The sequence below is a fragment of the Corythoichthys intestinalis genome, chromosome 15 (assembly GCF_030265065.1).
Source record: "Corythoichthys intestinalis isolate RoL2023-P3 chromosome 15, ASM3026506v1, whole genome shotgun sequence".
Classification (NCBI taxonomy): Eukaryota; Metazoa; Chordata; class Actinopteri; order Syngnathiformes; family Syngnathidae; genus Corythoichthys; species Corythoichthys intestinalis.
In genome coordinates, this window is record NC_080409.1 from 20,506,606 (window position 1) to 20,533,729 (window position 27,124).

General features: G+C 38.3%; 1 protein-coding gene across 2 annotated transcripts in view; it reads left to right on the top strand.

Moving 5' to 3' along the window:
- ldlrap1b (low density lipoprotein receptor adaptor protein 1b) overlaps positions 1-23,736 on the top strand; it is a 43,439-nt gene extending 19,703 nt beyond the window's left edge. Inside the window, exons 2-10 of one of the 2 annotated variants that reach the window (XM_057859535.1) lie at positions 369-511; positions 1,371-1,483; positions 6,138-6,252; positions 6,747-6,819; positions 12,820-12,912; positions 17,046-17,179; positions 17,689-17,723; positions 22,071-22,102; positions 22,473-23,736. In XM_057859535.1, the coding sequence (XP_057715518.1) occupies positions 369-511; positions 1,371-1,483; positions 6,138-6,252; positions 6,747-6,819; positions 12,820-12,912; positions 17,046-17,179; positions 17,689-17,723; positions 22,071-22,102; positions 22,473-22,519 (785 nt within the window). In that variant the 3' untranslated portion in view covers positions 22,520-23,736. The remainder of the gene's footprint in view (positions 1-368; positions 512-1,370; positions 1,484-6,137; positions 6,253-6,746; positions 6,820-12,819; positions 12,913-17,045; positions 17,180-17,688; positions 17,724-22,070; positions 22,103-22,472) is intronic. The other variant, XM_057859534.1, reaches the window with a different exon arrangement.
- Positions 23,737-27,124: the final 3,388 nt, after the last annotated feature.

Sequence of the window (27,124 nt, forward strand, 5' to 3'; positions counted from 1 at the left end):
TTCTCAAAATCAGTTGACCCGGGTGAAAAAATATGCGATCGGGACACCCCTAGTACTAATGGTTAGCTTTGTGAGACCACAGCCTTGCTGAGGAGTTGGCGTGCACATAGCGATCTAAATTGATATGAGTATTTCGTAATATAAAATATATAGTATATCCAGTAATTGATACACACACAAGAAATGTTATTGGTTTAAACTATGAAAGTCTAAAGTACAATAAGGTTGAAGTGTTTGTTTTGGCGGGTAGTCCTAAAATGACTGAACATTGACTGTGTTGACCAGGATTTGTTGACGTGTGTTCTGAGCCTGAGAAATAGCTTGACTTACATTGGTTTGTGTTGGCTATTTGTGTTTGTCTTGTGCAGAGCTTCCAGAGAACTGGACAGACACGAGGGAAACCCTTCTGGAGGGGATGGTGTTCCAGCTCAAGTACTTGGGGGTCACTATGGTTGAGCAACCTAAAGGAGAAGAGCTGTCTGCTGCTGCTGTCAAGAGAATAGTGGCCACAGTGAGATGCCACGCGCACCAACAACACATCAAAAGACTGAATGTGTCATGAATTACATTGAAGATTAGCGATTTCATTTTCGTCTGAACAGGTTTTAATATAGCCATAAACTGCGTTAACTTAATTTTGGTTAAAATATTTCTCATCCAGTTGATGTCTTGTCTTGTTCTCAAACACCAAAAGGTATTCTCTCAGGTTCAGTGATTTCTTGTCTTGGGAAGGGCTCCGTAATATATTGACAAAATATCAGCGTTTTGGCATGTACAGTATGCTTATTGCCAGGACTCACAAAAAATTCATACTTACCACATGTATTTTATGCTTGATGAATGCTGTTGGAGTTTATTTGAATTTAACCAATCAGAATCGACCTTAATGTGCATTGCCATCCACCCGAGTTGCTATATTCCTATTGGCTCAAGCAATTACATACATGGTTGTTACTTAAACGTGACTACATATAAATACAATATTAAAGTGTGATGCCTGTATTTTTAAAGAATTATATTTAAGTGTGACACATAATAGTTTAGTCCTAATCATTTTGATGCATATACACATAGCCTGCTTATTTTGCCTTAATAGAATTTAGTTTTTTTCATTAATAATGAAAACAACTTCTTAAGGAGCATTTTAAATGTTATTATAATATCAATTTTGTGATATTCAGTTTTTTATAATATCTTGCAACGCTTGTGTCAGTCAGGTCTTCTTGAGCGTGACACAAATTGACTGCAACCGCCATCTTTTAAGATTTTATATAATGCTTTTCCACAACAATGTACTGCTGTATTGTCATAATTTAGTATTTGTCTAACACTTGTCCTTTTTTTTTTTAATCTAATGTTTTATAATTCAGGCAAGAGCGAGTGGCAAAAAGCTCCAGAAAGTCACACTAACAGTTTCCCCTCGTGGAATCATTCTTTACGACAGTGCCTCCAACCAGCTTATAGAAAACATTTCCATTTACAGGTAGGTTCTCTTTGTGTCTTGTACTGAGTAAATGAGTCAACTAGGCGGGCCTCAGTTATTGAATATTTTCAGTCTTAGCTTGACTTCATCCCTTGATTAAAACGCAAGTTTTCATTACATGCCTGAACTTATCCGTCACTGGATTGTTGAGTGAGGTCAAGAGGTGTGACATGCAGACGTTTGTGTGTGTTGTCTGTCAGCTGTATGGCTCCCACCAGGGAGCAGCCCAGCATTTATGTCTGAGCTTTCATGCAGGTGTGACCGGATGACACGCACACATTTTCTCACACCCAAGTGACACAAACATTCCTAAAATTGCCATAGAAACCTTTCGCCTGTCTCGGCCTGCATACCTCAAGCTGCGTGACATTCGTTGGCCTTGAGCTAAATAATCATCCCCCAATTGACCTCGAAATTCTGCTTTCATATATAGTTATTTATACAGTGATTCCTCATTTTTTTGCGGTTAAAGGGGATGCCCCACAAGCGAAAATAAAAAATGTGCGAAGTAGAGGTGGAGCTTATTAACATGGAAAAAAAAAATGCACTGCAAATGTAATAATTATGATATAAATGAGGTATATACACTACCATTCAAATGTTTGGGGTAACTTGGACCTCAAACTTTTGAAAGGTAGTGTATAAAAGAAAACAATGATTTGTACATGTATACATGCATATACCTGAAAATTTTTAATTAAAATACTGTGTTTCTTATTATTTTTTTTTTCAACTGAAAAAAAAAAAAAAAAAAAAATCCGTGATGGACTAAGGGCACAAAGTTTGAAGCGCGAAGTAGCGAGGGATCACTGTACATAGCATTTGTTTCTTCTTTTTCCTAAGTATTTGCTAAATTCTTGCTTTTGCTATTGTTTCGTATTGCATCGATACTTATACTAGTATCGAAAACCAAGTCGATATCTTTGGACACTGATACAGTATTTGACGATGAAATAGTCTGCTATGATTCAATTCGATTCAAGGGCTTCATATCGATTTAAGACGATATTATGTACATATTTAACACAAAAAGTTATATTTTTGGTGAGGTAGTTTCTATGTGCAACTGCGACTAAAAATGTGAATGCCCAGAAAAGCTATTGCCAAGCTATCTGCTATTTATGGAAAGAGTTTTCAAACCACGCTAATATAGCGTGAGAGTTCACACATGTGCAGTGTTGGGCACGTTACTTTAAAAAAGTAATTAGTTATAGTTACTCACTACTTCTTCCAAAAATTAACTGAGTTAGTAACTGAATTACTCTGTATTAAAAGTAACTAGTTACCAGGGAATGTACCTATTTCCGTTACTTTAAAAAGTTGTTGTATGTCAAAGGATTTGAAATTTTCTGACCAGTATTCGAGTCAGTTGAATAGAGAAGAACAGGCAGGTAGTTGTGTTATAGAACCTTGTAATATTTATTGCACCTCACCAGCAACAGATATAGCCTACACTTGAAGTGCAACAAAAATAAACAGATTTGAATTGCTTACCACAGATGTGGACAAAAGCTAAATTACACTTTACATGCACGTTCTTTCCTTTAATTTCGACCAACTTGAAATAGTGTATGTATCTCCACCTCGTAAAGGACAAATTTTCCCCTGAATGCTCTGCCATCATATCCCTCTGCATCTGTTTTGCGTGGGTGTGTTTGCTGCACGCGCTGTTCCGGTTTGTGTGTGAAAACACCGGCTCTGAAGTACGTGTGCTATTAGGCTTGAGCGTTTACGTCACAGAATGGGGGATCACGTGAGATTTGAAAACAACGCAGCCATATTGGAAGCAGGTCTGGCTCGCGGGACATTAAACTTTAACTTGCCAATTCGATAAAGAGACAAACTCGTTACTAAGGCGAAGAACAGATATGTGATCAAACTTAAGGATGTGAGCAATGTTGACCCTTACGAGCAAGCCGAAGACAAATGGAGTAAAGATGTCAATGGGCTTCCACAATTACGCGATTCCGAAATTACAAATCGCTACAAAGCTACGAACAGTTTTGCTGCGGATGGGTGCAGGACCTGCACATTATGACCGTACCAAACGGCAGCTCCATCGTTCTTGCAAAGGATGTGTGTTTACTATTTTCATTGCCATGAACCTGAACGCACCCCAAGTCTTGGATGACAAATAAACAGAGTAGACTCGCTACGGCTGGTAGTTTCTTCAATTTATTCAAAGTGAGTAATGCACCGCTTTTGACCGTCAGTAACGGTAACGGCGTTGTAACGGCGGAAAAAATAATTAGTTAAATTACCCCGTTACTAAAAAAATAAAGCCGTTATGTAAATAACGCCGTTATTCACAACACTGCACATGTGCGTCATCATCTCTGTGTGTAGCTTCTCTAACATAAATACCTCTACCCTTCCTATAGCCCTCATTAAAAAAAAAAAAATCATATATATTTTTAGCGATTTTGTGGCCCTTCCCCAACCAATGGCTAAAAAAACCTTTTATTGCCAAATGCATGACATTTGATACACCTAAAATTTCATGATTTTGAGACTAATTCGGAATTTTGACATTTCTTTTTGGAAAAAAAAAAAAATTATGGATGCAAGTCAACACATGCATCTGTAGGTTCCATGAGAAAAAAAACAGGATTTAGTAAGGGTTATAGATAGAGATGTCCCGATCGATTGCCGCCGATCGATCGGGTCCGATCACGTCATTTTCAAAGAATCTGAATCGGCAAAAAAATATCGGCCATGCCTTTTTTTAATATATATATATATATTTTTTTAAATTAAATCGTTTTCTAATTGTATTTAACATTACTTCCCATCATGCATTTGGGCATGGCTACAGTATCATTTACTGAAAGCTCAACAAATACACTAGGAGGCAATATTTAGTCACAATATACAAAGTCACAAGTCTTTCTATCCGTGGATCCCTCTCACAGAAAGAATGTTAATAATGTAAATGCCATCTTGAGGCTTTATTGTCATAATAAACAAATACAGTACTTATGTACTGTATGTTGAATGTATATATTCGTCTGAGTTTTATTAATTTTTTTCTTAATGTATTGCCAAAATGTATATGATCGGGAAAAATTATCGGGAATGATTGGAATTGAATCGGGAGCGAAAAAAGCAATCGGAATGGGAAATATCGTGATCGGCAGATACTCAAACTAAACCGATCGGGATCGGATTGGGAGCAAAAAAACCATGATTGGAACAACCCTAGTTATAGATATTAGAGCGCTTATTACACATATTCATTTGACTTTTCTTTTTACAAATTTGAAAAAAAAAAAGGTTTCATTAGGACCTTATTTTAGAAATTTTGGGGTTCTCTGATAATTGTTTTATGTTGCAGGTAACATCGTTCTTTCTCTATCCGAGATGGTGTTACTATAGCTGATACAGTTGGAACATACATACTGTAACTCTGCCCCTCATATGGCTCTAATTTTTTAATTTCATATTTTTATTGATTTTGAGGCAACTTCACAACTAATTACTTAAAAAAATGAAACTTATTCTTTCTCTATTCAAGATGCAACCTTCCAATTAATGGTAATTTCTTGATCATTTGCTTTAAAAGTATAAACTTCTTCATTTTCTGCCCAAGATGTACCCTTGCACCAAGTTTGGCGACCTTTTGATTCATAGTCTCAGAATAAAGCCGGACAGACATCCAGACAGATTTTGGTGAATTAGAGTATGATATACTCATGGACATCAGATATGTGTCATGTTAAATGTTTAGACTTGGAATTGGATGCTTGGATGCACAGTATAAATCTAGCCTAGGTGCCATTGAGAGCAGAGCCTTCATTGTATATCACTGAACATCTATGTGGGTGTTAATGCCACAGCTTTACAGAATTTATCTACATTAATTCTGCTGTCTGCAGTGTTAGGCATTCTCCAAGTTGCTTTTTACTGCTGTCTTCACTTGAGATTAAATTTAAGTGCTTTCTGACAGTCTGGTGTCTGGCTGTTCATTTCTTTATAGCTTTAGATCTCAAGATTTTCATTTAGCGCGATTAATAGTCTCGTTCATTAACTTGATCGTTTTACAGTGTAAAAACTGTGAACTGCTTGTAGCCTGCTCAACAGGATTTGAAGACTTCAAGCAGCATGTATCTACCTTGCTATTAATATTCCTGTACCTACCTTGACTTAATATTTTCGAGGAAGGTGAATGATCAATAAAATAAATTGATCAGACAACTAGACACCCAATTTCCCAAAGCCCTCATTGCAAAAATTTGCCACTGAATCTCATATTGGCTTGCTGTGAGCCTTGCAAAGTTTTTCTCCTGAGTTCTTATTGATTTAAAATTTGTATACCGTTATATTCACTTTGTCGACTTTATGTTGAACTTACCTTGAGATTCACAACTCTTGATTCCCCAAGAGGATAATACATATCCAACATTCAAATAAATCTAAACAGTTTGTGTGTCCCCCACAGTAGTAGTTGAGGTAGCTTAGTATTCAAAATCCAGCAAGTAACAATGACACACTCGTACCATGTACTTTAGAATGTAATGTTTTTTTTGGCTACAGTCTTTAGTGTAGTAACACAATATTGCACCAGTTAAATTGCATTGCTCGGCTAACGTTGTGATCTAGTCAATGCATCATTGCTTTCCTCGGTGCTCAAATTCTGTGTGTGTGTGTTTTTCAGAATATCCTATTGTACAGCAGATAAGATGCATGACAAAGTCTTCGCCTACATCGTCCAGAGCCAACACAATGAGACACTTGAGTGTCATGCCTTCCTCTGCACAAAGAGAAAAGTGGTAAACAAGTTAACGCTATAAATATTTGTATTCCTTTCTTTCAAACAGTTACTTAGTAGCTTTGTGGAGGCTTTTATGTTGGACAAAATGCAGTGTTTAAATAACCACCCTTTTTCTTGGACGCAAGTTAACATTCAAATATTCAGTCCGAAGTGAAGGAAGATGAGCAGAGAGAAAACATAAAGAGAACATAGGTAGCCATGATTTCCTGCTCCCTTGAGGTTTTCAAACAAGTGAGCCACACCCTCCTCTTCCTTCCCCTAATTTAGGACTTGCCAAAACGCTACATTGCCTCCCAGCTAAATAAACATGTCATGGTGACTCTTCCTCCTTTGAAGTGTCTCTAAACTTGCTGGTAATGGTCACGTGGCCACTTCCATAACTCTGTGCTTCAATATCCATACTGTGGATTGGAAGCCTTTGAGTTATGTAATACTTATCATTTGTCTTCTTTTTCTTCATCCCCTTCTAATGTACGTCTCTCTTCTCCACAGGCACAAGCAGTAACCCTAACAGTGGCTCAGGCTTTCAGAGTGGCATTTGAATTCTGGCAGGCTGCCAAGGAAGGTATGCATGGTTCCCTCGACTACAAGAGCAGAATGACAAACGAGCGGATTTCCTTTTCCTTTAATACATTGAGCCTTGTTGTTGTTTTTTTTTCAACTCAGCCACATAGATAACAATTACACTGTGACAGTCAAGTTTTTCTCACTTACAGATTTACTGTACAGTTGTGCGTTAGCAGAATCAAACATCTTTGCTTGAAAAATAGAGTATTCCTCAGTTTTGTTGACACAGTAGGTACATTAAAGAAAACCTTTTTACCGGTTTTGGTTTATTCGCCTGACTTAGATGGGGGGGGGGGGGGGGGGGGGGGGCAGTGCTAGATTTCCTACTTGGTGAAAACAACCAGTAAATGGTATATTATGCCAATCCTTGACAATCAACCAGCCCTCAAGGGTTCTGAACAGGATAAACTGTTGGAGAAGATTGATGGAACTTGTCATAGTTTTGGGAAATTATGATCCACGTTTGCAGATAACAATTAAATTCAATATTTTCATTAGGGCCTATATCACAGCAGATCCTTGTTTGGTTTAATATCATTAGATTGCACCAGCTAAAGTAGTGCATTCCGTTATACAGTCCTGGCCAAAAGTATTGGCACCCCTGCAATTATTTGTCGGAAAATGCACAATTTCTCCCCAAAAATGATTGCAATTACAAATACTTTGGTAGTAATATCTTCATTTATTTTGCTTGAAATGGGGAAAAAAACAGAATGGGAAAAAAAATTACCACATTATCATTTTACATAAAACTCCATAAATGGTAAATAGTGTCACACTTGTAAAGCGCCTTTCCACCTTTTAAGGCCCTCAAAGCGCTTTACACTGTCTTGGGCCGGACAAAAGTATTGGCACCCTTTGAAAAATCATGTGATGCTTCTCTAATTTGTGTAATTAACAGTACCTGTTACTTACCTGTGGCACATAACAGGTGGTGGCAATAACTAAATCACACTTGCAGGCAGTTAAAATGGTTTAAAGTTGAGTCAACCTCTGTCCTGTGTCCTTTTGTGTACCACATTGAGCATGGAGAAAAGAAAGAGGACCAAAGAACTGTCTGAGGACTTGAGAAGCAAAATTGTGAGGAAGCATGGGCAATCTCAAGGCTACTAGTCCGCCTCCAAAGACCTGAATGTTCCTGTGTCTACCGTGCGCAGTATCATCAATAAGTGTAAAGCCCATAGCACTGTGGCTAACCTCCGTTGATGTGGACGGAAAAGTAAAATTGATGAGAGATTTCAACAAAAGATTGTGCAAAAGGTGGATAAAGAACCTCGAGTAACATCCAAACAAGTTCAAGCTGTCCTGCAGTGCGAGGGTACAACAGTGTCAACTCGTACTATCCATCGGCGTCCGAATGAAAAAGGACTCTACCAAGGAAGACCCCACTTCTGACCCAGTGACATAAAAAGCCAGGCTGGAGTTAGCCAAAACTTACTTGAGAAAGCCAAAAACGTTTTGGAAGAATGTTCTCTTGTCAGATGAGACAAAACGTAGAGCTTTTTGTGAAAAGGCATCAACATAGTTTTCAAGGAAAAAAACGAGGCCTTCAAAGAAAAGAACACTGTCCCCACAGTCAAACATGGCGGAGGTTCCCTGATATTTTGGGGTTGCTTTGCTTCCTCTGGCATTGGACTGCTTGACCGTGTGCATGGTATTATGAAGTCTGAAGACTACAAACAAATTTTGCAGCATCATGTAGGGCCCAGTGTGAGAAAGCTGGGTCTCCTTCAGAGGTCATGGGTCTTCCAGCAGGACAATGGTAAATGGTAAATGGTGTTATACTTATGACCCAAAAGGACTAGAAAATGGTTTGAGAGAAAGCACTGGAGACTTCTAAAGTGGCCAGCAATGAGTCCAGACCTGAATCCCATAGAACACCTGTGGAGGGATCTGAAAATGGCAGTGTGGAGAAAGCACCCTTCAAATCTCAGAGACCTGGAGCAGTTGGCCAAAGAAGAATGGTCTAAAATTCCAGCAGAGCATTGTAAGAAACTCATTGATGGATACCGGAAGCGGTTGTTCGCAGTTATTTCATCTAAAGGTTGTGCTGCAAAGTATTAGGCTGAGGGTGCCAATAATTTTGTCCGGCCCATTTTTGGAGTTTCGTGTAAAATAATTTTTTTTTTTTCTCTTATGTGCTTTTTCATTGTAAGCAAAATAAATGAAGATATTACTACGAAAACATGTGTAATTGCAGTCATTTTCTGGGAGAAGTTGAGCATTATCCGACAGAATTGCAGGGGTGCCAATACTTATGGTCAGCACTATTATATAGTACATCACGGTAAATTGCATCCAGCTCTGCTGAGGTAGTAGATTGGGTAGCCAGAAATTGTACTCAAGAAAGAGTACTGATACTTTAGAATAAAGTAAGACAAATGAAAGTAAAAAAAAAAAAAAAAAAATTAGTTGTAGACTCAAATAATTACCGGAGTAATATTATTGAAGTATTCTCAGCTTAATGCTTAGCCACTGGGTAATTGTTAAATAACTAATGATAGTTTATTATTATTTTTAAATAAGTAATGCCCTTTTCATGGTTGTGCTAATCACCCCTTCCTCTTTAAACTGGGCAAAGCTGTGGCTTTCTTGTGCAATAATAAAAAATTTCTGTACATGTCTTTGGGACTTCTTGTCAAGTAAAAGCCTTGCTTTTTATTTCCTGATATGCTACTTCTTCAGTACTCAAAAGTATGGGCGATGCTTTCATGCTCCACTGCTGCTGGACCATTCACACTTGGCTTGAGCTAGTGTTAAGAGGCCTTTCTGTCTGACAAGCAAAAACCATTGTGCAAGCAGTAACTGATAGATACAAATGAAAATACTCAGCAAAATGTTGTTAAAAATCATGGAATAAAATATTTTTTTTCTTTACAAAAATAGTATGTTGTATAAATGATATCAAAATACTAGGGCTGCAGCTATCGACTATTTTACTAGTCGATCAATCGATGGACTAGTCAATTCGAATAATGGAGTAATCGGATAAGGAACATGAAAAATTATAATACCCGAGCTGAGCCTAAAACAGTCTAAAAATATTTTTCAAATGAGAATCTATGTACAACAAAAGAAAAATTGGCTAACTTACACAGAAAAAGTCCGCTGCTTAAATGCTATAAAATGCTATTTTTTTTTTTTTTTTTTTACAATGCACTTAACAAATGGTTTAGACACATATTCCCACAAAAAACGGTCAAATATACCTTAAAACTAAATCATGAATGCATAAAAAACATTGGCTCAAACAAAAACTTGGCTAATGTTGGTCTTAACAGGGAGCAGCTGGTTTCAGCCATGAGAAATGAGTTATATCATATTCATTGTTGCCACCCAAATCAATAAAACTACATGGAAACACTTTCAAAATAAACCAATACAACGCCACTTTAATTAAACGAATACTTGAAGCAACAAAATTTAATTCGATTTTTTTTTTCTAATTGAATACTTGAGTTAATCGATTAATCGTTGCAGCACTACAAAATACTTTACATTGGTGAATGAAAGGGACTGGGTGTATAGCGCATAAAGCACATGGTTTACCAAGCTCATCTTCACTGACTGTGTCAATCAAAAATTAGCATAATTATCTTTGTAAACATCTTAAGTCTACATTTTTACCTCTACACAATCACACTTTGGCTTTGGAAATGTGTTTGAAAGTCTTCATTATTATGGACCTTGGCCATGGTTATATTATACAGCATTCACAGTGAAGAGAGTTAGAGGGCAGCCAAGGTTATAGCCTCAGGTGAAATTGCGCAGATTTGTCTAAATCCCATTTCCTTTCTGCAGTGAACAAAACCTACCAGGAGAGTTGCTCTCATATACAGTTTTTCTTTATGTTTACCCAAGCAACCAACCCTTTAGTAGCGCAAGTGTAGTTGCAGGCATCCATCTGGACATGATAGACAATTAAAATTGCTGTGTTAGGAGATCTCCCATGGCATGGAATTGACTGCATGTGGTAATGCACTGTAGAAGATTTTTTTTAAATCCAAAGTCATCCTATTCCAATATTGTTTTGCACAAAGCACACTCAGCCTCCCATCCTTGTTTAGTTTCTTTTTTCCCCTTGAAACGGCCCTTGCAAGCTCAACTCTTTCTGAGAAGGAAGGTTGAGTGAAGGTGCTGCGTTATGGGTATGTTTTAAAGGGAAAGAAAATGTGGTAGTATCTGTGTTGGTCATTTATAACTGTTTCTTGAAAAGGTCCTTATTTATTCAGCCTTTTGGTGAGACAGTTCCCACATATCTATCCACCTGGCATGTTATAGTTTGATGGTGTGCAGGACTGAGGGCCTCACAATATTGTAAGCATAAATTGAGTTAATATTCACACCTTCATTTCTGCTTAATCTCTCTCCATTCTTTACCACTAAAGAACTCATTAGTTGCGATTAGGGATGTCCCGATCGCATATTTTTGCACCAGAGTCCGAGTCACCTGATTTTGAGAATATCCCGATACTGAGTCCCGATCTGATACCGAAAAAAAAGTGTTTTGTTCCCCCCCCAAAGGTTTTAAACATGTTACTGTCCCACCGTGCCACCTTCATGATGTAAATTATTTTTAAACAAGAATAACACAGAAAAATCCTTGTCTTTATTAAATGCTTCATTGAGTGAGTCCACTCAAATCTGCTCACGCTGCTGAAAACAGCCTCTCACTTACACAATGAGTTGCCACAGCACACTACCGCTGTTGTGTACCAAGGTAAACGATGATTGACACATCTGCGCCTTTGATCGCAGAGCTACCAAGCTTCTCTGGCAAGATCAAAGCTACAAACCTGTCAATCATTGTTAACTTTAACTAGCAAACTCCAGTGCACTGCTGACCAAGAAAAGCAGCAGGAGGGAGAATGAAAGGCTGTACGAGCATAAATCATAAAAACATAAAAACATTTTTTGAATGAAAAACCTTATCCTTTTCACCCGATTCCGATCCTTTGAAAAATGGCGCGATTGGGCCGAACTCTAAACACGTGTTTGTATCGGGACACCCTTAGTTGCTATTGACAGTGCTACATGTCCAGTTCTTTTTGACTGGGAGGGGGTGAATGTACATTCACTCATTCAGCCCCCCCCTCATTAATTGGACATCTTGCGCCATCAAGCTGAAACATGAGCCTTTGAAGCAAGCCCTCACAGTTTAAATGAATTAGATGTCTATTGTTGTTAATGGCAGGCAATGAGTTTAAAAGAATATGGAGCTATGTATTCTTGTAACTCATTGCAGTGCCATCTAAGTACAATGGATGCACACTTTAGTACTTGGCTAAAGTGAGAATCTCATTTTAATATATTTTGTAGCTAAGGAAGCAATGGGGAAAGACTGGCGAATCAAAGCAGGAAGAGGGTATTTGTATAAGAAACAAACTAAGCATCCAAATATTCCCACCACATGCAACTGACCAGCATTCCAACACAGAACCACTCACAAGTTGTAATTCCGAAATGGCATGTCTTCAGCTGGAGGCAGAATCCATGTTCATTACAAACAAATCTGAACCACAACTGCTGGGGAAAGATTTATAACACAGCTTCCACCAAACTGCCTCATCTTATGGGATAACCAGCAAACCATTTTAGCTCAGAAAACACAAGTACTTTAGTAATACATTAGCAACTACAACTACTACTTTACCATTAAATTAATCCATTTTATTAATATTTACCAAATTTAAAGGGAACAGAAAATTACATTTTATTTTTGGCAGTCAAGTGCCTCATAATTTAACTGAATTCCAATAAGTGCGCTAATCTTAACCACCAATTGTCCTTGCTTATTTGTTTAAACGTATAATTCTCTGTTTGAGTGGCAGAACATTTGTTTTTTTCCCCCTCTCATCACTAGATGAGTAAACTGTTGTGCAAGGACAATCACTCCATTGTTGTAACTTTCCTGTGTCGAATACTTCTGACTTTTCCTATAAATGCACCCTGTCTCTTTGTCCTCACCCTTTGAACTGCTATGTTGTCACCTATGCAGAAAAGGAGAAGAGAGCGAAGTCTGGTTCAGATGGGGAAGGAGTCAACAGCGCCAAGTCAGACAGCTCTGCAAGCCTTGGCAGCCTGAAGGGAGGTCAGTCATGTCACCTAACATCATGCTACCTGGAACAACAATCAGCCACATGTCAAAGTTTGACTTGCGTTAAGGTCTTTTTGTCTGTGTGGCTTCACTGTAATGCACAGAAAATGAGATTAAAGGTGAATGCACATGATGCTATTGAGTTTTAGGTTTTCTTTAATTTGGATACGTAGTAGATACTAGAGGTGTGCAAAATTTCAGATTCTTAGATTATTCGCGATTCAGCCATGGAAGATTCAAGAACGATTCACAAACATCCAAATTCCGATTATTGAAATATGCCAAGTAAAGCGGAAGTACAACACACTCAGCGCGCCGCACGGTCTTTGGGGCGCAACAAGGAAGAACGCAGCGAGAGTAGCTAAACATCATGCTTCTCATCACCCGGCCCCTCTGGTAATGCCAATGCTCAACTCACGGCTCTAGCTCAACTCATGCCACGAGATAAAAAACCCCAAAAACATACCTGACTGCTGCCGAAAAGCTGCTATAAACTACGTCATCCACATAATGTAATGGTAGATATCATTTATATAGGACTAGATGCACCATTGATTCGGTAGCGTGAGCAGCACTTCTACAAAAAGCTAGATGCGAGCGTTAGTAAACGACCGCCATCTTAAAGCAGTACACTTCCCTGCAAGGCTGTTGTAGCGAACCTTCCAGGCAAACCTAATTAAACTTTTTATCTAAAATACTCCTAAATCGGTAAAATATTGACTTGAATCTATCTTTAAAATAGTTTTAAAACTTTCACATGTCGAAAGTAGACAAAAGGGAAATTATGGAATAACGGGAGCAATTTTAACAACTTTAACAGTTGATTCACAACATTAAATTAATTGAATGTATTTTAAAGCTGCTGTTACAGAATGGGGACTGGAGTTTTTTATTTACTGTTATTTTTGTATATTTGTTTACTGCTGTATGTTAACTTGATACTGAAATAGTAGTTTGGTTTAGCCTGAGAGGATTTTTGAACAATTTTGGAACTAATGTACAAAACATTTAATTAAAAAAAAAAAAAAAAAAAAAAAAAAAAGGAGGGGGGGGTGCATCAATAATCGTTTTATAATCGAATCGGAGCCTCTGAATCGTAATCGTAATCGAATCGTTAGGTGCCCAAAGATTCCCAGCTCTAGTAGATACAGCTACAATTTGGTTTACACTCCACTGGAATATCTGATATTTTCCTGTGACCTCATTGTTGAGACGGCTTCTACTCTTATGCATTGTGAACAGGAAATTATTGACATTTATTTGAGCTTGACATCCTTAAAGGCATCATTAGCTGTGGGTATTGTCCATGTTGAGATAAGGCACATCCTGCTGCCAGTGGCACAATGGCTGCACATCCATTCATGTGTGTGCATATATTTGTGTGTGTGTTTGCATCCTTTTCCATGGGTATGTCCTTTCCCTGTCACACTTGGTACATCAAATATTTAATGCTCACGTTTTCTCTGATCCGTTTGGTAACAGAGGGTTCGGCTTGATGCAAGTCCAGGAGCATCTGACATTAGCTTTGCCCTCATCCTTCCAGCCAAATGGCCCCAAACTATAAAGGGATCTCCGAAATCTGTTCTGACATTTTATTTGGGAGAAGGGACAAATGAAGTAGGCCTATAGGATTTTTAGGGTGTAAAAGAGGCTTTTGGAATTTATATTATGCTTCTAAGCAGATAGGGTGTAATTTACAAAGTGATTCTTGTCAATACTACAGTTGGCAACATTTCTGAATTGTTGCTTGTAATGGCAGGGATTAAGGACAGCTCAGCATTGGAGACATCACCGGGTTATATTTATGCCCCTGTTACTCTACTGCTCGCTCACGCGGCCTGCCACTGAGTCAGTGAGACTCTGGATCACTGATGACACTTTTGTCATGAAGTACAATACTCTCCAGGCAACTGATGAACAGCCGTGTGTTTTCTTACCAATCCACTCGCCCCTTAACAAATTACAGCTCCATCATCCATAATACTTTCACAAGGCGAGATTTGTGTAAATACTTTAAAGCCTAGGCAGACTTGGACGAGAGAGGTTGATTTGAATTGGATTACATACATGCCAAAACAGTATGATTCTCTTTTGATAAGAAACGATAAATCATAGGAATATTATTTGAAGATACAGTATCAGCTGACTTTTAGATTAGATCTTGCAGCAGTAACAATATTAGCTTGAGAGTGAAGTTTAAGCATGCTCACAATTAGGGTTGACACTTATAATTGACAAACATTAATCACTCGGCGAGTACATCTTAATACAGGTCAGTGCTGTCATTGTGGTACAGTGGAGTCATTCCATGCTCATTCATCATATAAAGCAAAGATGACAACTTCAGTGAGATTTATTAGATGCTTAACCCTATATTGCCGTATGTATCACATTTGATACACCATAAAAATTTCATGATTTTAAGACTGATTCAGAGTTTTGACATTTCTTTTTGAAAAAAAAAATTATGGATGCAAGTCAACACATGCATCTGCAGGTTCCATGAAAAAAACAAAATATAGCAAGGGTTAGAGATATCTGAGCGCTTATTACACATATTTATTTTGACTTTTCTTTTTACAAATTTGAAGGTTTCATTAGGACCTTATTTTTCAAATTTTGGGATTCTCTGTTAATTGCTTCATATTGCTGGCATTTTAAGGAGAAGTAAACCTTAACATGCAAGCAAGCTCGTCGACAGGTGGCGCGCAACCGAGTATGTTGTCCCGGGCCTCAGGACCATAGGGGCCCCTGAATGACCCTTAATGTATTTCACTTTACATTTACATAATTTTTTCATTTCAATAATTGTCTGGTTAAATATTATGTTCTACTTGATATATACTTAAAAACTTTAACATGTTAAATATTTCAAATATTTATTTTTTCCTTTTTTTGCACAACGCCACCCCCACCCCTTCTGTCTTAGCAGAGAATGGTTTGACCCCGTTCTGGTGCACTCAAGGCTACACTAAGTACTTGCAGTGAAGCGGGAAATTTAAATCTGTCATTGTTATAAATTCTAAACATGGCGAGTCGCCATAAATCGCGTGTGCAAAAAAAAAAAAAAAAAAAAAAAGATGATGATCATAGAAGTGAACGAGAAAAAAATTATTACTTTTTTTTAAAAGGGGGACAAGAAGCCAGAGAATTAAGGCTAGAGTTGGCTGTGGACGGTGATGTCGGTAAGTGAACAACGGCCGCTAACACTGAACATTTACATTCGCGATCACCGTGACCAAAGCCCAATTCGAGTCTGCAACCGGCTGCTTGTAGCCTATTGAGCTGCGGTCTGACAAGACATGCTGCTTGCGTTGAGCCGAGGAGACAGAAGGTGATGGGAGATCAGGGATATATGTTAGTCTGTGAGGAGCAGGTGCGCGAGGCTGCACAGACTCTGGTCCGGCGGCTGGATTTATCTTGGGTTTACAACCCACTGTGTATTATAGCAAACGCTAATACGAATCCATCATCGAAACAGCACAACATAAAATGAAAATAATAAAAAACTACCTACGCTCCACCATATCACAGGGCAGGCTTAACAACCTAGCCATGCTCTCCATTGAGCGTCAGCTTGCTCAAAACTGGATTTCACTGATTTTGTAAATGAGTTTGCTGTCAAAAAATCTGGGCGCATCACCGTTTGAGGGCTTGATAACCCCAGGGATGTGGGGGGGCAGGCACAGGATGTTTAGTTATACTGTTTTGTTGCTTAGCAGGCAGGCATAGCACTCTCAGTTGTATTGTATTGTATTGTAGCCTAAATGGGACAATAGATGGAATTTTTAAATTTATATTGTCACATCACATCATGGTCTGTTAAATTTAACTGTCCATCTGAAATTAAATAATTTGAATTTACACTGTCATTGCTTGCAAAACAAAAGTATTGCATATGTTGTTGTGACAAGCCGGTGGCAGGGGTGGGGGGGCTATTGGTCTCTTGTCCCCAGGCCCCTGCAAGTCTGTTGACAGCTCTGCATGCAAGCATCAACAGGATTTTGAATGCACACTCTAATAATGGTGGCATGAGCGGAACAGTTTGTAATTAAAGATATATATGGAAAAAAATAAATCTATCAAATATGTTAATTTTTTCTTTTGGTGTTGGCTTTGTTTTGCAGAGGTGGCCTCAACACAACTTCTAGATTTGGCAGAAGGCAACAATTTAACGTTGGTCCACTCAGGAACAATACAAACTGATTTGAATCCCTTTACGGTGGATAATCATGCAACGGAGAACAACAATACAGTATGGGTAAGACACAGTCAATTAATCCCTAAATTTATGCTTTGCATTCCGTATAAGAAGAAAAACCTAGATTAGCTGTACTGGAACTGTACAATATAAGGGGATTGTTCAGTTGCTGTGGCCACAGTGGTAAATTAACTAGTTGGAATCCACAACCCTTAACATTACAACCTTATTCTAAAAAGGAATATATTACTTTCCCCTTCTCTCGAGGTTTTAAATGCAATACAGAAAACTTAGTCTCTTACTATAAGGAGTTCTTCTGGTGCTTTTGATTTAACTCTCGGCGGCCTGCCACCTCAGTTTTACTCAGAAGTGGCTTCCATCTGGCCACTATACCATACAAGCTTGATTAGTGAGATGCAGAGATGGTTGTCCTTCTGGAAGGTTATTCTTTTTCTATCGAGGGTTGCTGGAGCCCTGTCAGAATGATCATGGGTTTCTTTGTCACTTACTTGATTAATGCACATTCTGACCTTTGCTCGGATTAGAAAAAAATCTGTGTTGTTTTTCAGGAGCTCGAAGATGGTCTGGATGAGGCTTTCTCAAGGTAGGTAGTTGTTGATTTTATTATTTTTTTTAAACCACTGATTTACTGCTCAAAACACCTTAACTTTTTAGGTGTTACTGACGATGATGTGGCTCTTTTCAGCCTTCAGTGAATTTAAATGAGTTATCACTAGTGGACGTCAAGTCCATTTGGAGAGTGGAAGCCAATAAACATTCAGTTCATTGGCTGCCAGTCCACCCGCCTCAAATGGATTGGACATCTAGCACAGTCAATGGCAGCCAATTAATGGCGTACCTACCGCAAACAACACGTCAGTTCCGCTCATTAATATTCACGACATTAGCTACTGTTGCAAAAAGGGGACATACCACCGTTTGTTCCTAATAGGAAATAAATGGAAACCGTGTACGAAGGAGATGTTTACAGAGCTAAACCTACCAATTCTCTCCGAAAATGATGTCCCTGCGGCCAAATTCATTGGCAAAGATGTGGAAGAACATAAAAATGTTCATTTAAAGAGATAGCTTGAGTGTTGAAGGCTGAAAAAGACGAAAAAAACGAGGCGACCTAAGCATAGCCTTAGCTTTTTTATGGACGCAACTGACAATGACATTCTCCTGTTTCAACAAGCTATCCTTTACCACCAGCCCTGTCTTTCTTATATGTCTTCTGGTTGTCCAACGTCTCTGACCGTTCTTGGGGGTAATTTAGGTAGTTTTGTGTAGTGATCGCAAATGTTACTCAGAGACAGCCAAAGAACACTTTTAATTTTTTCATTGATAACAAATCTTAATTCTATAATTTATTTACACTTCCCCCTTACTAAAGTTTTTTTTTTTTAACAACAGAAAAGGTAACTGGCAGTCAAATACCATTTTAATTCTTTTTAGGTCATTCATTGTCAGGCAGAAGCAGCACGTCACAACGTCACGCTAAAAAGTTAAAAGTTAAAAATATCAAAATGGCTTACCTCTTTGTCCTCTGATGGAGCATGCCAACCCAACAAAATGTTTACTGCATATGAAATGTGAATGGCTTCACCCTGGCTTCACCTAGCTGGCGTTAAAACGTCTGCGCAAGTTGATTCATTTGTCACATTTTGTCCTCTGAGTTTTTGGTTTCGGGAAACGTATGAAGAAAACATCCTTAATGTCTAGAGTCGTTTCTACAAGTTCCAAAAAAGCAATGCGTGATCAGCATGTTCGTTTTTGAAAGATTACCGGAGAAATGTAGCAGAATTAACATTGCTTCTATGCGAGGGCGGGTCTATAATGTCCCACTTTTACTTTACTTCCGCTTTACGATGCGGCGTCACGGTCTAAAAATAGCATGCGTGCGGTACGCCATTAAGAGAGCTGTTGTGTTGAAATTTTGACCTGTGTTTATAATCTTCTCAGCCTCAACATTAGATATTTTCGAACTGTGTGCTTAAATCAAACATTAAAATTGTATCAATTTTACAAAAATTATTACATTACTAAAGTATTCAAAACAATTTTGTTCCAATAACAAAAGTGCAGTTAATGTAATACTTCTTTAAGAGTTTGAATTATTGTTTTAATTTTGTGAATGGCAGAGAGTTTGGCTATTTTATCTTTTGGTAATTGTATCAATGAAGGGCCATCTAATAGTGTGCCTGTTAGTACTTGTGTACTGCACTGTAATGTTTGCCATTTCTGTTGTCCTTACAGAATGTTTGGAAGGAGTTTAGGATTGTTATATCAACACAGTATTCTTTCCTTGGCAGTTTAAATTACAATGAATTTTATATGGAAAAAAAAAAGTTAAAGTACAATAATCATCAACTGTTAAATGACCCTAAACTAAAGACCTTCCTCAAACTGTTGGTAACCTTGGTTTGCGTTTAATGTTTTTTTGTGTATGTGGCTATTCTGCCATCTAGTGGTGCAAATGCCGTTTATTGTACACTGGTTAAAAAAAAAAAAGCTCACCCCACCCTCTTTTACCCAAAGTGAGTGAGTGGTTCGCGGCCCTTTTTGCATTTTGTTTCTAACTGGTTTTATAAGTGATTTTCTTTATGCTGTAATGATTGTGAAAGTAAGGCTGGTTTGGAGCAAACACAGGAATTTTGTCATTTTAACAAGCAATGTTAATCTGCATTGAGAGTACATTCTTGGAAGTGTGCCATTGGTTTTGTTTATGATTATGATTGGAATCGCTCCATCTAATGTGCCATCCATAAAGTAATCTGAATAGAGATGTGATTCATGAACCATTTTAGACTGCATGCCCTCAGCAAAGCAATGGCAGTCTTCGAGGTGTTTACTGCCAGGATGCGTGGTGCATCCATTTATTATTACTGTATTATATTTTTTAATTTAAGACCACCACGGTTTTATTTGTTGCACATTAGTACATAATTTTTTTCATGAAGGGTATGATGCTCTACAATTTATGCAAGTAAATATCTTGAGGCAGTTTATTTTTTGCTTTGTTTATCAGAGATTATTTTTGTCCACACACTGCAATTACAACCCAACCTCATAAATCTCCCACTCTCTGTTTAATGAGAATGCTCCTGGCATTAGCACGGATAAAGCTTTTCTATAATTGAAGGCTACTTTAGGGGTAGGTTAATGTTAATCATTAGGAAAAAGTTGATTTATATTAGAAATCAAACTGGTTGGGAAAGCTGCTCCTGCTTTCTATGGCACCAGGCATGCAGATGAATCTGTTGCACAGACATATATTTCTTATATTTTCTCACAACGATTTCTGGCAGAAGGCCTACAAAATATTATAATACCTTATTCCATTGAAATTTGGGGGCTGATGAAAACGAAACTTAAGAATGTACCTGTACGGTTCTATGAATCCCGTATGATCGTCAGAGGGCGGTGCTGAAGATATGTTTCTTCAAAGGGGAAATAAGCAAAAAAGTATCAGTTGCAACTCTGGCCTCTTCTGCATTTTTGCGCTTTGAAGAACTGCTCGTCTTTATCATTTTTTTCTCGATGTAAGCTGTTTTAGTTGTTGCAACCTCTATCCAACTGTTGAAACCAATTTTTGTCCAAAAACCGTAGGCGGAGTTTGACTTTTAGGGCAGGGGGCACAACATGTTGATGACCCCGAAACTGAGTGTCAGCAATAAAATTAACCAACAAAAATATTTATAAGTTGAAAATGAGCGTGTTTTGTTTCCTATCAAACTTGAGAAGAATTCTAAATCAGGCTGCTTAAGACTTGTCACCAAGATCGTCAGTCATTGAATATGGTACGCCCGCTGGTGTCATGCCAATGTAGTTACCCCTGTCAAAAATTGTATCCCCGTGGCGGCGCCACTGCGCTGCACCTATTTGCTTGATTTTCGTGTTTTGGTGATGTGGTTATCTACGAGGTTTTAAAACATGGCCCATCCATTAAAAAAAAAAAATCTGTTGTATAATGTAACATTCGTGCAGAATGTAAAAAAGGCAATGTTTTACTGTTTTACTCGTAGGATGACCTATAACTGTTGTTACTGTAATTCAAGTCCTGTATGGATTTTCTCCAGTTTAAAAAAAAACGTGATGTTCAAAATTTATAGCTATGGTTCTTTTCTGGCTTCAATTAATTAAGTAGACATTACTCAAAACTAATGTGTGCACTCCCACGGCCAGGGGATACAATTTTTGACGGGGTTAACTACATTGGCAAGACACCGATGGTGGCTCTGTTGTACAATTAGTGTTTTTAGTGAGGCAAATTAAAATTCAGCTCACCTTTGGCGGTGCTCTCTGGCGTTTCAGGGTTCACATTTTCAATCCTTGGTTCTTACTCAGTAGTTGTTGTCGCTTTTGAAAGCTGAGGTTTGAAAAAATTACAGATATCCGTCTTGCCTCTTCGGTCCTCGGGTGGTTTTGGCCAAGCAAAGCAAATGACCATCTAAGGTGCTTGTCACATGATCTGTTCAAAAAATATTTTTATAATGGGTTAAAAATTATCTTTTGGTTCATGTCATCCATTTTTGTTGTTTTATTGCTTTACAACTTTTATAGACAATATTTTACCGGAAAACTCTTAATTTTAAAATCATCAATAGGAAAGTCGATTACATGCAATGACACTTTTCGGCTGCCCCGCTTTAAACTTCTTGTATGCCAAAAACCTGATAAATCAGACATGTTAATCATTAAACTGAACCAGAGTCTGTCAGTGACCCCCACCCAAAAAAAAAAGTCCCAGGTGGACAACTTCACGTCACCTCGTTTTTATTTATAAGTTTAGTTTGTACTTACCATGTTAACTACTTTTGTTTATATGCTATTGGTATTACTAAGCAATTCAAAAATCTAAAGTAGCCAGTGAAGTGGCTAACGCAAATGAATCTATTTAGATTATTTATTGGAAGTGTTACCTGACTTGTGATGCTTGCCCCCTTTCCAGCCGCAGTCTGGATAGCTTTGAATCCTGCTCAGGTAACAATATTTTTCATTAGAGCTTGTAAAAGCCACAGCATTGTCCCTCCTCATCTGTCTGGATCTCCATATATTATTATCCATACATTCATTCCAACAAGCCACCAACCATTCGCGTTGCTCAGAACTGTAGTGGGGCTCTTGAAGAAGAATAATCCATTCATTTATCATACATCTTGTCTGCCTGCTAAAGAATCATTTTTGCCATTATTCCTAAAGTTTGGGTATTACACTGTCAAAGAGAATAGCCATGTGGCTAATCTTTAACATGTGTCTAGAGCTCATCTTTATATCCATGTGTCGCTGTTCACAAGTATTCTCAGTTGTTATCTTCTCCTTTTAAAATGTCTCTTGCTCTGTCCTTTCCCAGACTCGCTGAGTCTCGCACTAACCCCCAGGTCCTGGACATTGGGGTAAACCCTCAGGATTTCTCCACTGATGAGTGCCTGTCCCCGGGAAAATGGGACCAGGAAGACACAGACTTCCCAGCACAAAAAGACTCACCGGGGTTCTAATCAAAAGCCTCCGTCTAGATAGTCACCAGCAGGGGAAAAGACTGAGAACCTCGGTGGATTTTCCACGCCCAGTGACTTTCCCTGATGTTTCAGACTGGCGGCTCTCAGGTGCTTCTGCATCTACTCGACCAGGGGAGGTTGACACGAGCAGGCTTTGCACTCAATAGGCCAAAGCAATATGAAATCTGTTTCTTTTCCACAAAAATGCAGTCATTTGATGTTTGTTACAGCCAGTGTATCTCCTCTCTACATCTCCTTATCCATTCACTATAACTATTGTGCTTGTGTTATGTTTTTTTCTTATTCCATCATGTTTAGAAGTGGGGATTGTGTATGTGTGAGGTGAGAGAAGTAGTACTTAAGTTTATCACAACAGGTCAATGTCTAAGTGTATTGTCATGTCACTGTTAAGGATTGATTTGTAATTGTTTCACTCAATGGTGAAAGTCACCAAAGCACCAGTATTTACTCATATTGGGCAAAACTAGTTACTACCTGTGTGCATCAAGGTTTTGCATCTGGTTGGGCAATACAAGCTTTAAGAAAAAGTATGAATGTGTCGGTAAAAATGTGTGTGCAATGATGTATAAACAAATGACAATCCCACCCACACAAATGCAAAATATATTTTTGCACTGTGCATGTATCAATGTTTAAAAGCACATCTGTCATGTAAAGGGAATTTAATGTCAAAATTATTTATGTAACCCATACTCATACTTTGAACAGTGGAGTAACTTTGTATTACCTGCATTGAAACACCTGTAGCGTTTAGATAGCTGCTTAAATTGACCTTGAGTTTACCACAAAGACATTTTGGTGGATCACTGAAGTGTGCATATTCCCAATGATAAATATATAAAAAATTCTGACAATAATTCTTGTTGGCTTTATTAATTCTTTTGTAGAGTTGTCTGAGAATCTTTTTAACTGGTGACTCGATATTGTCCAACCCCAAAAATCCGATAGATATAAAATGGATACTGATATATGTGGTCGTGGACTAGGCCTATTGCGATAAATTATGTCATAAATTATTGCATTATGTGATATTATTGCGCCTCCCCCCAATTTTTTAAAAAACAAATTTACAATGACAGTGACAATACAGTGTATATTAATAAATCAAATACACCCATTTAAACGCGTTAAATGTTTACTCTTAAATTCAAAAATACTTAAGAAATCACAACTAAAAACAGTAGACCATGCCTCTCTTAAGTAAACGACAACATTAATACCGCCCAGAATAAATGTCTTTTTCAAGAAAAAAATTGTACTTGATAAGCATTTAGGCCAGGGGTCGGGACCCTATGGCTCGCGAGCCAGATATGGCTCTTTTGACGGCTGCATCTGGCTCGCAGACAAATCTTCAATTATTAAAAAAAAAAAAAAAAGTTTAGTCATGTAATGGGAAGAGCGCTAGGACCTCAGGGGAAACCTGGCAGGCAACCAGTCAGGGGCGCCCACATTTTTTTTTTATATGCAAGCCAGTGATCAGGCGACATTCGGGTCGGGGCACTACAGACACTTCAGGTGCAGCTGTGGAGGACATTCGAAGTCTGATGATGCGTGTGGCAGTCGGTTGAAATAATAGCGATGGATCTGTAGCGTGGTGCAGACAGGGATGAAATGTTTCAGTCTGTTGTTACACATTTAATTTTGCTTTATTTTCATTTTTCTTACACAGCTGAAACAAGAAAAAACGTCCGTCTCGCGTTGCTGCACACAGATGGCTCATTTCTTATTCACTCTAAAATGCGGATTCTTCTATAATTATATGAATAAACAAATACAAGTTTTTGTGACAAAACATTAACTTCTGCATTTTAGACACTTCTAGCATTCACTCGTCGTCCGCTCGCCATTACGAACACATCTGCAGTCACACGTAAACATACTGTAATAGCCCCGAATGTGGAAATAGGAAGGAGAGGAGTCGGTGATGACTTTCCCACTTTATTGTGGCAACCATAGAAATAATAAACAAAATAACAGCGGCATCCGCAACATGCCAACTCCGCTCTCTCCTCCTTGCTTCCAGCTACGTCACTACTCTGCCGTCTGATGGCCTCTTCAAGGGCCCACGGAATAGTTACGGACATTACAATACTTAACGATTAACATATTTCTGAACTATATTAACACTCAGCACACATCACAATCATCCTAAAATAAAGCAATCCACTAATATACACAGTCAAATTACAGTATACTCTTTTTCTCACCTTAAACAAGAAAAAAATACTAGTTTACAATGTCCGTCTCACATTACTGCCAAGACGGCTGATTTCTTATTTGCTCTAAAATGCGAACATTTATTGCCCATGCACGCCACCGAGCCAACGCCTCCCCCTGCTAGTTTGACCGTAAGTACAAGAGTTTCTGTGGATTAAAATAACTATTTAAATATTATTTAATAATTATTATTTAATTATTATTATTTATATAAGTTATTAAAAAGAATTCAGAGACTTATTGTACTTTAAAAGTGTTGAAATTACATAAAATGCACATATTACTTGTATTTTTAGTTTTAAACATATTGTATGGCTGTCACAGAATTACATTTAAAAATATGTGGTGTTCATGGTTCTCTCAGCCAAAAAGACTCCGACTCCTGATTTAGGCAAAAGAAAACTTTTCCCCCCTCATAGCTTCTGCTATGGCGTTCCATGTGTAATATTCTGATTGGATGTTTTCCGAGGCACCCTGAAGCGCACGCAACGGTGATGTTTTGTTCATGTGACGCGGCAGTGAGAGAGACCCGGGGCCAAATACATCGCACGCATCTTCGTTCTGGGTCCGGCACAGCTCTGTGTTGACTGCGTGCCCCGCAGTACGTCAAAAACAGGCAAAACATACTGGCTGCACACGGCTGCGGTCCGCCAACTCCGTCTGTCGTAATGTGGCATTCAAGACAACGACGAACACACGGAGTCTGTACTCATCAGAGAAGCAGAGAGAAAGAGGTGGACTTGATTTGATTGAACAACCCCCCCCCCCCCCTTTTTGTTGTTGTTGCTGTTACTATGAGTTTGCGACACTATTTATTTACCGTTTTAAATTACATGACTTGCATGATAAAACTCCCCGTCCATCCTCATAGCTTCTGCTATGGCGTTCCATGTTTAATATTCTGATTGGATGTTTTCCAAGGCACCTTGAAGTGCACGCTACAGTGCTGTTGTTTTGTTCATGTGATGCGGGAGTGAGAAAGAGACAGTCTACCGAGAGCCACAGGTTGAAGTGTTATTAGCGCTGTGTGTTAAAACAAAGCTGTCAGTACGTCGTGTGTTTGATATCATTGCCAGAAAAACACATAATAGGATGTCTTGCAGCTTCCCTTTTAATGCTATCCTTATAGTAATGATCTGCTACATCATAAATCACTTTGTCCACCACCATGATGAAACGTTCTTTGTCCATGTTCGCTGGTGTTTAAACAGTGAATAAGACACTGGGCTGTTGACTCCAGGCCTGAATCCGCCCATTTTGACGGATGAGTCTCTGGCAAAAATAGAAAATAGCCAAAACCATCCGGCGGGCTCCGGCGCGCCGGAGATGGTCCGCAGTCAATCCGGAGCACTAACGCGGCCGGTATACGTTGAACAATAGGATCTAATGGGAACGGATTGGCTCCGGTGCTATTTTTTTTGCCGGACCTGGACCGAACCCGGAACGAAGATGCATTTTGAGTAGTTGGTAACAAGGAAGCCGAATATTTAACAGCACGTCTGCCTCGCGCATGTGAGGAGATAAATCGCAGCGGGAAAATTACCACCTTCATTTTTATTTACCGTGCGATACATGGAATTTTGCATATTGCGACAGGCTTATAGTGGACTTAACATATTATGGTTAATTGAATTGTGATGCCCCATTGGATGCTTTAATAATGATAATGCTCACATAACAAAACCCAAGCATCTAGTTTAGAGACATCTAATGGCCAATAAGCATAACTGCTGTGCTAAACTGTGACCAGCCCTTGAACAAAGGCAGAAGGCTTCTAAATTCACTTTGAAGGCAATATGCATATTGGCCCAAAACCAATGGGATTGGAAATTGCTCAATCGATAGTGAATACACTGTCAATACATTTTGGTGCATTGATTTATTATTTGGGGGTTCGCGCTTGTTTTATTTTTAGTACGTGTATTTGATTTGTTTACTTATGTAAATTTGTTGTTATATTTTAATTTTAGAAAAAAATGCCCAATGCCCAATTAGGTTTTATAATTTGCTAAAGTGGTTAAGTATTTCACATCATCTTTCAATTGTGTGAGCTTTCATTTTCAATACACGATTCTAATCAATTTGTGACAACCTGTACATTGTGTAGTATATGAATACATAGCATTTCGATTTAGCTTCGTTTAAGATTGTATCCAGGTCAAAAAACATTTTAACCATTCAGAAATGGGTAAAAATCCTACCATGAAGCAACAACAACTGAGACCAAATGAACGGAAATGCAGCATTTAACTTTTTTTTTTTTAACTTT